The 13,433-nt window shown below is 37.7% G+C and overlaps 1 protein-coding gene across 2 annotated transcripts in view; it reads left to right on the forward strand.

The window, feature by feature from the left end:
• TBC1D23 (TBC1 domain family, member 23) overlaps positions 1-13,433 on the forward strand; it is a 65,406-nt gene that overhangs the window by 28,345 nt on the left and 23,628 nt on the right. For both annotated transcript variants that reach the window (XM_011962508.1, XM_011962509.1), the window contains exons 5-10: positions 2,725-2,848; positions 6,868-6,992; positions 7,086-7,132; positions 7,962-8,065; positions 9,715-9,837; positions 11,030-11,122. In XM_011962508.1, the coding sequence (XP_011817898.1) occupies positions 2,725-2,848; positions 6,868-6,992; positions 7,086-7,132; positions 7,962-8,065; positions 9,715-9,837; positions 11,030-11,122 (616 nt within the window). The remainder of the gene's footprint in view (positions 1-2,724; positions 2,849-6,867; positions 6,993-7,085; positions 7,133-7,961; positions 8,066-9,714; positions 9,838-11,029; positions 11,123-13,433) is intronic.

Genomic DNA, 13,433 nt, shown 5'->3' on the forward strand with positions numbered 1-13,433 from the left:
CTCCAGCCTGGGTGGCAGAACAAGACTCTGTCTAAAAAAAGAAAAAAAAGAAAAAAAAAAAACACTCTTTATTAATGCTGTCATGTTAAAACTGTGAGGCCAGGTGCAGTGACTCACACCTATAATCCCAGCACTTTTGGAGGCCAGGACAGGCAGATCAGTTGACCCCAGGAGTTTGAGACCAGCTGAGGCAACATAGTAAGACCCTGACTCTACAAAAAAATTTTTTTAATTAGCCAGGCATGGGGGTGTGCACCTGTAGTCCCAGCTACTCAGGAGGCTGAGGTGGGAGGATCACCTGAGCCCAGGGAGGTCGAGGCTGAAGTGAGCCATGATCCTGCCACTGCACTCCAGCCTGGGCAACAGTGAGACCCTGTCTTTAAAAAAAAAAAAATTAAAAAATGTTTTAAAACTGTCATTCATTTCATTGACTTTTTTACATGAGGCCTTTTACTTCATTTTCTTTACAGTTTGCTTTTTTAGAGATGGTACCCCTACAAAAATACCACTTGTTGAAATATCAACTTAGATATGGAAGGGGGCAGTATGGCATAATGACTTAATGTCCAGTTTCTGTATACAAGTCTTAGCTCCATCACTTCATAGCTATTTTGCCTTCAGTGAGCTGAAGTGAGCTATTTTACCTTCAGATGAGCCTCAGTTTTCTCATCTGTAAATTGAGTGTTGATTTCATAGGTTTGTTTGATAAAATGTAAGATAAAATGAAATAACTTTGTAAAATGCTTATTACTTTGTCTGGCACATGGTATTTCCTCAATAAATAGTTGACTTTTATTATGATGACCTGTGCTTTGACCTGTTTGTAAGTTTTTGCTGATTCATTAGATACATTCTTGCCTCCTTCCCTTCTTGTAGTAGTAGAATGCATTTCAGTACAAAAGCGAATGGAGTAAATTTATAGAACTGAAGAATTAGTGAAGCGTACTGGTCTAAATGAAGACTGAGTTAGTCAGCACCTTGTTAACAGTAACACCATACTTTAACCAAACTGTCTGGAAGTAACTGTGTTTGCAGTATTGCTTTTTGTTTTTAACTGTATGAGTTAAAAAATAACTACCTCTGGCCCAGTGTGGTGGCTCATGCCTATAATCCCAGCAATTTGGGAGGCCAAGGAGGGAGGATTGCTTGAGCCCAGGAGTTCGAGACCAGCCTGGGCAACATGAAGAAACCCTGTCTCTACCAAACATACAAAAATCGACTGGGCATGGTGGCATGTACCTGTAGTCCTAGCCGCTTGGGAGGCTGAGGTGGGAGGGTGGTTTGAGCCCAGGAGGCAAAGAGGTTGCAGTGAGCTGAGATCACGCCATTGCACTCCAACCTGAGCAACAGAGCCAGACCCTGTCTTAAAAAAACAAACAAAAAACTCCCCCCCAAAAACATGTAGTTATCTCCCTATATCCAGTAAGATCCACTACCAAAAATCTAGTATCTTTTAAGGGATTTTTTCCGTGAAGTATTCTGTTTGCGATATCACAAACATGGACACAAGAAAATGAACTAATGTGAATGTAATAGCATCTTAACAAATCCTCTGGGCTTGAAAGATTTTCTAAGAGTGCTACTTATGTGGGAGTTAGAAGATAAGGCTTCTGAATTCGAGATCAGGGACTGAGTATGGAAGGAGGAAGTAACGGTACTTCCTGAGGATGAGCCTAGTTCATGGACCACATCTGGACCTGCTCCAAGGGTTTGTCATCTCTCAGCTCAGATGCTTGGGTGCCTGGGTAGAGGGACAGTACTTTTCAGATCAAGGCTGTGAGTGGCTACTGTGACCTGTGGCAGAGGAGTCGTCTTAGAGCTGAGCAGGCTGAGATGCTTCCTGAGCTGATGACTAGAAACTAGGAAATCCATGACCCAAAATGCATCTGTAGGTGCTTTGTGATTATTTCTAACTTTTATTTTAGGTTTAGGGATACATGTGCAGGTTTGTTATATAGGTAAATTGTGTGTTACGGGGATCTGGTGTACAGATTATTTCACCACCCAGGCAATAAGTAGAGTACTCTCTTTCTACTTTTGAAGTCTCTGGCAGGAAAATGTGGTATTTATTTTTAAAAAGGCTTTAGATAAAAATGTTAATGTCCATGTTTGGTGCCTTGTACTTTAAAACAATATTCAGATTCATTTTTTCCATTTTGCTCTCACAATAACCCTTTGAAGTAGGACAGTTATTGAACAAGATGAGTATTTTGGCACCTTCTGAAATTTGCTCTGAGGAGTTGGTACTTGGGCCACTTCAACAATTTTTAAGGCCACTATTTCTAAAATGTTCACCTGCCCATTTCAGACTTGTACCTTTGCTAAAGGACATTTCTAATTGAGTATATAAACTGTGGTGCTAACCTGAAGCCTAGATTTTAGAATTTCCTCTTTTTTGGCAGAGAAGAAAGGACTCTCCAGATCTCCTTTTGGGATCCCAGCCTTATCAAAATAACCTAAATTTGTTTTCAGTGATCCCTGTAGTTCTCTCACTTGAGTGCTGCCTGGGTTCACCTGTGAGAATCTCCCCAGAGTGGCTTTAGACCTACTGTTTCTACAACTTTTGTCAAGTCAGGGACATTGAAAAAGGTGTTAGCAAGAGACCTCTGCCTGCTACTGTCAGGCTTCCAGTGAATGCTGTGGAGGGTATAGCAGGAAGACTGGTTACTGATGTGATTATTTCTGATCTATTAATGCAAAAAAATTTTGCTTCTTGTCTTCTAGGGATTGTTCCCAGAAAGGGAGACCATTTCATCTCTTCAGGTTGCTCATCCAATACCATGAGCCTGAGCTTTGTTCTTATCTTGATACAAAGAAAATTACTCCAGACTCCTATGCACTCAACTGGGTAATAAAGTGAAAGTAGGAACATTTAATGAAAAATAGATTTATATAAAGCTATACTTAGGTGGGTTTTTTTTTCAAGGAAGAGAAAGAAAAGTGCTAATTATAGATCATTACTGTTTAAACCAAAGGGGTAAAATTATTGGCATTTAAAAATAACTTTTTTTGCTCTTCAGTTGTGTTCAGATGATTTGATATAAAGTTTACTTTTATTGTTTTACATGTATTTGTAAATGTAACTAATATTACAGCTAATTACAAGTAAATATTACAACTATTTACATATATGTAATAAATATGAATATATACATGTAATATATGATACATATGTCAGTTCAATTGAGAACTTTGTTTAAATTGTTGATGGTGTGTATAAGAATTTGTATACAGTCACGAGGAAAATAACTTAAGGTTATCAAATGGTTAATATAAAAGAATATAAAGTATAACTCAGCACTCTATCATTCTGTATTTGTATTTTCAATGGGAAGTCTTACTTTAGGTCAGTGGTCCTCAAACCTTTTGATGTCAGGACCCTTTACACTCTTAAAATTTGTTGATAATCCATATGGATTATGTTGAGAAGAAGTTAAAAGTAGACTAGGTGCAGTGGCTCATGCCTGTAATACCAGCACTTTGGGAGGCTAAGGAAGGCAGTCACTTGACATCAGAAGTTTGAGACCAGCCTGGTCAACATGGCGAAACCCCATCTCTACTAAAAATACAAAAATTAGTCGGGTGCCTGTATTCCCAGCTACTCGGGAGGCTGAGGCAGGAGAATCACTTGAATCCGGGAGGCGGAGCTTGAAGTGAGCCGAGATCGCACCATTGCACTTGGCTTGAGCAAAAGAGTAAGACTCTGTCTCAAAAAAAAAAAAAAAAAAAGGAATTTTAAATGTTTATTAATTTATTTAAAAGTAATTACAAATTTATTACATGTTGATATAAATAGCCTTTTTAAAAATAAAAAACAACTATTTTCCAAAAGAAAATCAGAGTAGTGGCATTGTTTTATATTTTTGCAAATCTCATTAATGTTTGGCTACATCAAAGATGGATTATCATATTTGGTTTTTTTTCTTCTTCTTCTTCTTCTTTTTTTTTGAGATGGGAGTTTTGCTCTTGTTGCCCAGGCTGGAGTGCAGTGCCGCGATCTTGGCTCGCTGCAACCTCCACCTCCCGGGTTCAAGCAATTCGTCTGCCTCAGCCTCCCAAGTAGTTTGGATTACAGGTGCCCACCATCATGTCCAGCTAATTTGTGTAATTTTAGTAGAAAGAGGGTTTCACCATGATGGCCAGGCTGGTCTCAAACTCCTAACCTCAGGTGATCCGCTTGCTTCAGCCTCCCAAAGTGCTGGGATTACAGGCGTGAGGCCACCACACCTGGCCCATATCTGCTTCTTTATTCAATCTGTGTTAATATCACATATCGTGTAGCCATTGGAAAATTCTATTGTTCATTTTCGAGGGAATAAATATGAAAAAGGCAGGTAAATTCTACATATTTTTGTAACAATAGTTTTGACCTCACAGATCCTTTGTAAAGAATCCTGGGGACTTCTAGGAGGTCCCCAGACCACACTTTGAGAACTGCTCTTCTGGTTAGCTTGAAGATATTTCTAAAACAAGGATTGGGTGCTAGGAGACTATATATTCATATTGTTTTATTATGTATTGCTTAACTTTTCTTCAGGAAGAATCCCATTTCTTCCGGTTATTAACTGTGTGATCTAAGGCAGCCTCTGAGCTTCAATTCCTCATCTGCAAAGTGGAAATAATAATAGTACTATACCTACTTCAGAGGATGATAGGATGAGTTAACAATCAGGAAATGGGTAATTGGAGAATTCTAACTGGTTACACTTCTGGGCTCATTAAATCTCAAACCTCAGTAGCCTGTTCTTTAATTCCCTCTTGGCCACAGTCTTGTCACTTTTTTTTTTTTTTTTTTTTTGAGATGAGGTCTTGCTCTGGTCTCTCAGTCTGCAGTGCAGTGGCACAGTCTTGGCTCACTGCGAGCTCCACCTTCTGGGCTCAAGTGATTCTCCCACCTCAGCCGCCTGAGTAGCTGGGACTACAGGCATGTGCCACCATGCTTGGCTAATGTTTTAATTTTTTTGTAGAGACAGTCTCACTGTATTGCCTGAGCTGATCTCGATCTCCTGGGCTCAAGCAATCCTCCCGCCCAGGCCCCAAAGTGCTGGGATTACAGGTGTGAGCCAAGCCTAGTCTTACCACTTTGAGTTAAAATGAATAAATACCTATAAAACTGTAGCTTCTCTGAGATTCATATGTTGCCACTGAATCTACTTTTATGTTTAAGAAGTGAACTATTTCTCTTGAGCATTTTAATAATTAATAGTGGTCTCTCTGCCTAGGAAATGCCATTTCTGATGCCAGAGCTCTGAATTAGTGCTGGTAGCTGGAGGTTTGAACTGAGTGATTTCTCTTCAGCTGATATGCCAGATAGTTTATTCTTGCTACTAGTATCATGTTGATGAAATAGAATTTGTTAAATATCAGGAGATGAAACAATTAAAGAGTAATTCCTAAACCACTGTGAGCAATGCAGTGGTAGCTTTAGTTGAGCTAAGTGAGCTTAAAGATGACTGTATATTGCTATTCTCTTTGTATGTACCTCTTCTAATCTGTGTTTGTAATCGTAATTTTGAAAGCAACCACAAAAAACATTAGTAGCATTATGTATTTGAAAAGGCTTGTGGTCAAGTGTGATGGCAATGGCATAGGCTGTGGAGTCTCAGGCCTTTTTGTATTCCCAGCACCACTCACTAGCTCTGTGAGCTTGAGAAAGTAATCCAAGTTCCTCACCTGAAAAAAATGGGGAGTAATTGAAATCTACTTTCTCACCTGCAAAATGGGAAGAAGTGTGTTTACTTTCCAGGCCTGTTGTGAGAATTTAAGTAAGAGATATTTTTAATAACATGTGATAATAGTTTAGTATTAGTTTAGTATTGCACAAAGAGTGCACTAAATATATGTGTTCCCGTTAATTCTCTTTAGCCATTAAAAATGTTTTAAATTTAGACCTGTAGATGGAATTATTTCTGTATCTAATGAAAGTTGAATGATCTAAAAATATTACTTCATGCAACTTAAAACACAATTGGGTTGTAGAGATGCTTATAAATTAACAACTCTTAGCTCCTGAAATATATCGAAGGATATGAATGTTGTTTATTTTATTTATTTTTTTTTGAGACAGAGTCTCACTCTGTCACCCAGGCTGGAGTGCAGTGGTGAGATCTCGTCTCACTGTAACCTCTGCCTCCCAGGTTCAAGTGATTCTTCTGCCTCAGCCTCCCGAGTAGTTGGGACTACAAACACGCACCACCATGCCTGGCTAATTTTCGTATTTTTAGTAGAGACGGGGTTTCACTGTGTTGGCCAGGTTGGTCTCAAATTCCTGACCTCGGGTGATCCACCCACCTCAGCCTCCTGAAAAGCTGGGATTACAGGTGTGAGCCACTGTGCCCAGCCTCATCTCTTTCAAGTGATGTACAAATGAGCTTTGGGGGCAATTCATATTTATATTATGATTAGAGTTTTATTAGCTGCTCTTAAATTACCATGTTTGATCCTCACAATTACCTTGTAATTTATATACTGTGCTGCTATTATATTGTAATTATTTTAGTTACTCTTATGGAGCTCAGACCATAATTACGTTAGTTATGCTATGGCAAAGATATGTGTGGTTACTTTAGGCATTCTTTTCACAATAGTAGTAGAAGATGGGTAGCAGTATTCCTCTTTTTTACAGAAGTAAAAGTGGAAGCTTTAAAGAGGTTGACATGTCCTAAGTCACACAGTTAATAAGTGGCTCCATTGTCCCTTGAATTCACATGTTTTGCCTTTGGATTTCATACACTAAGATTAAGGTACGCATTAAATATCAGGTGCAGATAATTTGATGTAATGTTTCTTATTCATTTGCTTTAATACTTTTAAGAGAACAAGTCACCTCCAGTGGTTTATGTCTCTCATTTCATTTCCTGATTACAGCTTGGAAGTCTTTTTGCATGTTACTGTTCCATTGAAGTCACTCAGGCAATATGGGATGGATATCTACAACAAGCAGATCCATTTTTTATTTATTTCTTAATGTTAATTATCCTTGTTAATGCAAAGTAAGTATATGGTTGGTTAGTTGTTTTTTTTTCCTCTTTTCTCAGGGTACTCTGTTAATATTTAACTCAAATTGATTTGATTCCCTTTTACAGAGAAGTTATTTTAACACAAGAGTCAGACAGCAAAGAAGAAGTTATCCGTAAGTATCATTTAATGTAGCGAAAACATTTCGGGTCTCCTTATCTGTGTAAGTTACTTAGTTTCCTCATTCATAAATTTAGGAGATTAGAAGAGCTCTGAGGCTCCATTCAACTCTCAAATTATATAAACACTCTCCAGGTACAGACCTTGAAGACGATTTTCCTTTATTTTGCCATCTTCATTCATTCCTTCATATTTGTTCACTCTTTCATTGCTTTCCATATACTATTCCTTTGGTTTCACTGTTCAAATAGATCGCCCTCCTCTGTTCCTCCCTACCCATCCTTAATTTACCTTTCAATACTCAGTTTACATGATATTTCAATTGTGAAACCTTAGTTCTCCTTTTGGGTTCTCCCCACCATATTCCCCACATGGAGAGAGTTACTTCCTCTCTATATTGCCTGGCACTTTGTGCTATCTGTATAGTAATGTTTATCTTATTACATTATAATGATTTATTTTTATTTTTTTCATACAAGACAAAGTTCTTTTAAGTCAGTAACTATTTCTTAGTTATTTTGTATGTTCAGGGGCCCTGGCACTTCCTCATATATGTTTGTTAAATAAATCATAGAATTCTAAATAAGGTTAATGAATTTGATTTGATTGCCTGACGCCATCCTTCACTAACAAGAGATTTACATTAACAGTTTCAGCTCACTTGGAGAAATCCACTTTTCCACAAGACATTGTAAAAGCACCACTGTTGAGACTCTGTTTGCATAGTATTTATGATGAAGATATTTCAGCTCTGATACATAAACAATGTTAATGTTTGCATTTTTCACAAACTACTAAATATTATGTCTATAATCATGTTTCAGAGTTCTTGCAAAATACTCCATCCAGTCTGAATATAGAAGATATAGAAGACCTTTTCTCTCTGGCTCAGTATTATTGCAGCAAAACACCAGCTTCTTTTAGGAAGGTATAAGACAAGAAATAGTCAACTATTTTGTATTTCACGTTTTGTACATTGTTTTATTACTTTGTATTCACTTTAGTTAAAATACTCTAGGTTGTCAGTTTTTTCTGTTTCTTTATGTGTTGTAGTTTTGTGTGGTTTTTTTTTTCCTCTCCATAAAGACCCTCCCTAGTGGAGGAAGAGACTAGTTAAAAAGATAGTAGAAAGCATCTTACCTCTCTTCTGATTATTGTTATTTCTGATCATAAGAAAATTGACTGTGAGATATTTGCTAAATTAGTATTTGCTTGACTTTAAGAATTATATTACAGGGCCAGGCGTGGTGGCTCACGCCTGTAATCCCAGCACTTTGGGAGGCCCAGGCGGCCGGATCACAAGGTCAGGAGATCAAGACCATCCTGGCTAACATGGTGAAACCCCGTCTTTACTAAAAATACAAAAAATTAGCCAGGCGTGGTGGCGGGCACCTGTAGTCCCAGCTACTCGGGAGGCTAAGGCAGGAGAATGGTGTGAACCTAGAAGGCGGAGCTTACAGTGAGCCGAGATCACGCCATTGCACTCCAGCCTGGGCGATAGAGCGAAGATGCTGTCTCAAAAAAAAAAAAAAAATTCTATTACAGTAGTAATCCAGTGGAGGAGGTAGAGTTATGCCACTTTTCTCTGGAGTGCAGGCTTGTACAGTCTTAGTGATGCAGAGCTGTCTTATAATGAAAGGTCATTTAGGCCCCATAAAGACTTAGAGCCTTAGACCAGACAGATGCTTAATAAAGGACACCAGATTAGAAGTGTGAGTGATGTGAACTCCTGACAAATGAAACTCTCAAGAAGCAAAAGCTAATAGTGGAAGAGGCACAAGTTTTTAAAGCCAGCAGGTTTGTATGTGACTTCAGGTGCCCATGAGAGCATTATTATCTTTTTTTTTTTTAAAGCATTCTGCCATAATAATTTCTAGTTGGTACTCGTCATGTCACTGAAGTGTCAAGATAAAGTTAAATTATGTTTAGTATACTGTGTTATAGCAAGCAGGTAAAGGAAACCTTTTATGATCATTTTCCCTTAAAAATAACTAATTTTAAAAGACTTATTTCTAGGGACCAATTTCAACTATTTTAATAATTTTCTTATATAGAACTCTTCAGTTCCTAACAATGCTGGATAAGTCAGATGGTAGGACAGTAGTTTAAAATACTGAATGAAAAAGATGTCTTATTTTTTTTCTCTTTCAAGAGCTGCACCTTTTATTCCTCAGACATAGTGAATCTGTACTAGTAGTTGTAAATTAGAGCAGGCTGTGGATCAGTATTTTAACTCATTTATGCAATCGATTTCTGCCACATATTTGCTTTTATTAAGATATGAAAAATTGTAAGTAACCATTTTTAAAATTCAATATTAACTACAGGTGGTAGTATAGAAAATAGCTAGTTAGAATGTGTTATTTTTTTCTTAGTCTTTCATTTTGTGTGAACACTAACAGGGACTTTATGTGACTTTTTTGTAGTTCTTAGCATATAAAATTTGAGATTAGTATTAAGTTTTAAAAATCACAACTCAAGAATATTATAATTTTACCTGTTATGGTTTAATTAGAATATTTTTAGGAAGAAATTTTGATTTTTTTTCATAACGTTTAAAAATTTCCCTTCAAACAGGATAATCACCATCTCTTTGGTAGTACTTTGTTGGGAATTAAGGATGATGATGCAGATCTGAGTCAGGCTCTTTGTCTGGCCATCTCAGTGTCAGAGATCCTTCAAGCGAATCAGCTACAGGGGGTAAGTAAAGGAAACCCAATTTGTTAGGGGACTGTTCATTTTAAATACAAGGAACCAGCTTCCTCCCTGTTCAGTGATTCCCACAAAATCAATTTACTGCAACAAGGTGGCTCTTTTGGCTTTTTGAATGGTTTTGTTAAATGTTATGTTCAGAGGGTCATTTTAAAACTTGTCAGCTTGTGTGTTGTTTTAATGGTCTACAATTAATTATTGTTGACATTCTTGACACCAGTTTTTGTAAATCGACATACCTTTTTTCATATTTCAGTAGAGTGACTGAATGTGGCATTGTATAAAATACTTAAAAGGGTGAATTTAGCATTTAACAGTTTCTGGTAGTTTACAGCTAATTGAATTACATAGTTTAGTTCGATACCACTTATAGCAAATGAGAATTGTGAAAATGTAATTTTCTTCATGAAAATCTAATAAGTCAGTTTGACCGATGATAGTTTTTAATATATGGTCTTTATTACTAGTAGTGCAACAGTTAACCGTGGTGTGTATTTGGAAGGTGTAGTGTATTTCCAAGGTTGAGGTCAGGAAAGGAATGGACGTGGGAAGATAGCCTTTTATAGTAGATCTTTTAGTTGGATTTCTTACTGTATCTGTGCTGGTTATTAAGAATTTTCAAAATACAAGCATCTCGCTTTTTTCTTTTTCAGACTAATATTAAAAAGCAAATGAAAACATGTTATCCAGTTTAAAGAGACCCACATGAACTTCTTTAGTTAAAACTGGTATTTCAGAACATTCTCCCTTCATCCCACCCACACAAAATAGATGTTTAGTTCTTATGTGAATTGAGCTGTTGATAAATTTGCAGATTTATTTGCAAAAAAGAAAAACATATCTAAAGTTATGTTTATAACTATGTAGTGTTTACATGGTATATTGTCAAATTCCAGTATAATTAATTTTATAGCTCAAACAGACATTCTCCTTCTGTGTATTTTAAGACTTTCCAGTAAAGAACAACATCTAAAAGAGAAAAATGTTTTAACTGTTAAAAAGAAATAAAAGTATTTAGAACTTTCAGGTTATTTTCTATACTAACTAGGTCCTCCTAATTCCATGTGAGATCCATGTTTTCATAAACTTATTCCCTTCCTTTGGTTAACTGTGAATATTATATTGTGCAGTGTGAACCTCATGGGAAATTCCTATATATCAAATGTTGTTTCCCCTTTAGGAAGGAGTCCGGTTCTTTGTGGTGGATTGCCGTCCTGCAGAGCAATATAATGCTGGGCATTTAGCAACTGCTTTCCACTTAGATTCAGATCTGGTTAGTATAAATGCTGATTGATTATTATTAAAGTAACTTTTTTTCCTTTAGTTCATAAATAAATGTATAGGTCCCAGTTAGGGGAATTTTTTCTTTCTGTTTAAGAAGGGAGTCTCTGTCCTTGTAAGAAAAGTGTTGCTGTCAGGTTTCCTTTTCACCCAAATATGCTTTTGTGTTGTTTGTTTGTTTCGCTCTTGTTGCCCAGGCAGGAGTACAGTGTTACGATCTCGGCTCACTGCAACCTCTGCCTCCTGGATTCAAACTATTCTCCTGCCTCACCCTCCTGAGTAGCTGGGATTACAGGCACCAGCCACCATGCCCGGCTAATTTTTTGTATTTTTAGTAGAGAGGGGCTTTCACCATGTTGGCCAGGCTGGTCTCAAACTCCTGACCTCAGGTGATTCCCCTACCTCAGCCTCCCAAAGTGTTAGGATTATAGGCCTGAGCCACTACGTCCGGCCCAGATACCCCTTTGGCATCATAAAGAGTAGTTGAAACAATGCTCACTATGGCTTACTATTGCTTACCATTGTTATGTCAGTAAATTCTGAATTTAGTTTGGGCTACATAGTAGAGCACTTAGCATAGTGCACTGTACCTACTAAGTACTCTTCGGATATCAGCTCTTACTGTAATTGAGTAAGAATTCTGTAGGCTTTATAGTATCAACCATTTTTAATCATGAGTATGCATATAAGAAAGTAATATTTAATAAGGATAGTATCTGGCTTATAAGTACTTAGTTATTAAAACTACTATCCTAGGTCATTTAATTTGAAGAATGGTAAAGTAAATAATTGTCAGAGATGTATAGAGCCATTGGTAAAATTGAGGCTAACGTCATTTAAGCCATTCTGGGATCATTAAAGCCTCAGGGATGGGGAAGACAGCAGTGGGTTGAGAAATCTCTTAGCTAAATATGAAGTCTACCTTTCCCCTTCCTAACTGGTCTTAAAAGTTTGATGCTGAGACTGAAAGGGTGTGTGAAAGGGCCTAGGTAATATTGAGAGAAAACTAACATAAGAAATCAGAGTATTGGATATTGTGAGAAAGGCCATCCATTTTAGCTCATCCATATTCTATAGTTGAACTCTGTGCCTTTGTCTTCCCTTGATTCCTCTGTCATTCCTATTTTAACAGTTTGCTCAGGTGATTCATGAATACTTAAATTAATTTTTTTTTTTTTTTTTTTTTGAGACAGTTTCTACTCTGCCACTCAGGCTGGAGTGCAGTGGTGTGATCTTGGCTCACTGCAACCTCAGCCTCCCAGGTTCTGGTGATTCTCCGGCCTCAGCCACCCAAGTAGCTGGGACTGCAGGTGTGCGCCACCACATCTGGCTAATTTTTTTGTTTCTTGTAGAGGAGGGGGTTCATGTTGGCCAGGCTGGTCTCGAACTCCCAGCTTCAAGTAATCTGCCCACCTTGGCCTCCCAAAGTGCAGGGATTACAGGCATGAGCCACCATGCCAGGCTTGAATTTTTAAAAAATTTTAAAGAATATTATCAACTTACTTAATCTTGCAGACTTTTAATATCTATTTACATATTTCTTGTTTTGCCACTTGATTTTTCACATAACAGTTTCTAAGAGATCTTTTGATTTAAGTACATTCTTTCTAATGATGCATAGTGGTCCATGGTACATGTAGGTATACTATAATTTATTACCTGATTGATGTATATGTGGGTTATTTTTTGTTTTCTTGTAATAATGCTGCAGTTAACATCTTTATATACATTTTGTGAACTTATGCAAATATTTCTGTAAAATAGATTCTTAAAAGTAAAATTGTTTTGTTGAGGTGTGTGGGTATATACATTTTACTAGAGACCACCATATTACCCTTTAAAAAGGTGGAACCCAGCTACTCTGGAGGCTGAGTTAGGAGAATTGCTTGAACCTGGGAGGCAGAGGTTGCGGTAAGCCGAGATCGTGCCACTGCATTCCAGCCTGGGTGACTGAGGGAGATTCTGTCTCAAAAAATAAAAAAAAGATGGAACCGGCTGGGCGCGTTGGCTCAAGCCTGTAATTCCAGCACTTTGGGAAGCCAAGACGGGCGGATCACGAGGTCAGGAGATCGATACCATCCTGGCTAATACGGTGAAACCCCGTCTCTACTAAAAAATACAAAAAACTAGCCGGGCGAGGTGGCGGGCGCCTGTAGTCCCAGCTACTCGCTAGGCTGGAGAATGGCGTAAATCCTGGAGGCGGAGCTTGCAGTGAGCTGAGATCCAGCCACTGCACTCCAGCCTGGGCGACAGAGCGAGACTCCGTCTCAAAAAAAAAAAAGGTGGAACCTTCTTATGTTTCA

This window comes from Colobus angolensis, unplaced genomic scaffold (assembly GCF_000951035.1).
Source record: "Colobus angolensis palliatus isolate OR3802 unplaced genomic scaffold, Cang.pa_1.0 Scaffold592, whole genome shotgun sequence".
In the NCBI taxonomy this organism is placed as follows: Eukaryota; Metazoa; Chordata; class Mammalia; order Primates; family Cercopithecidae; genus Colobus; species Colobus angolensis.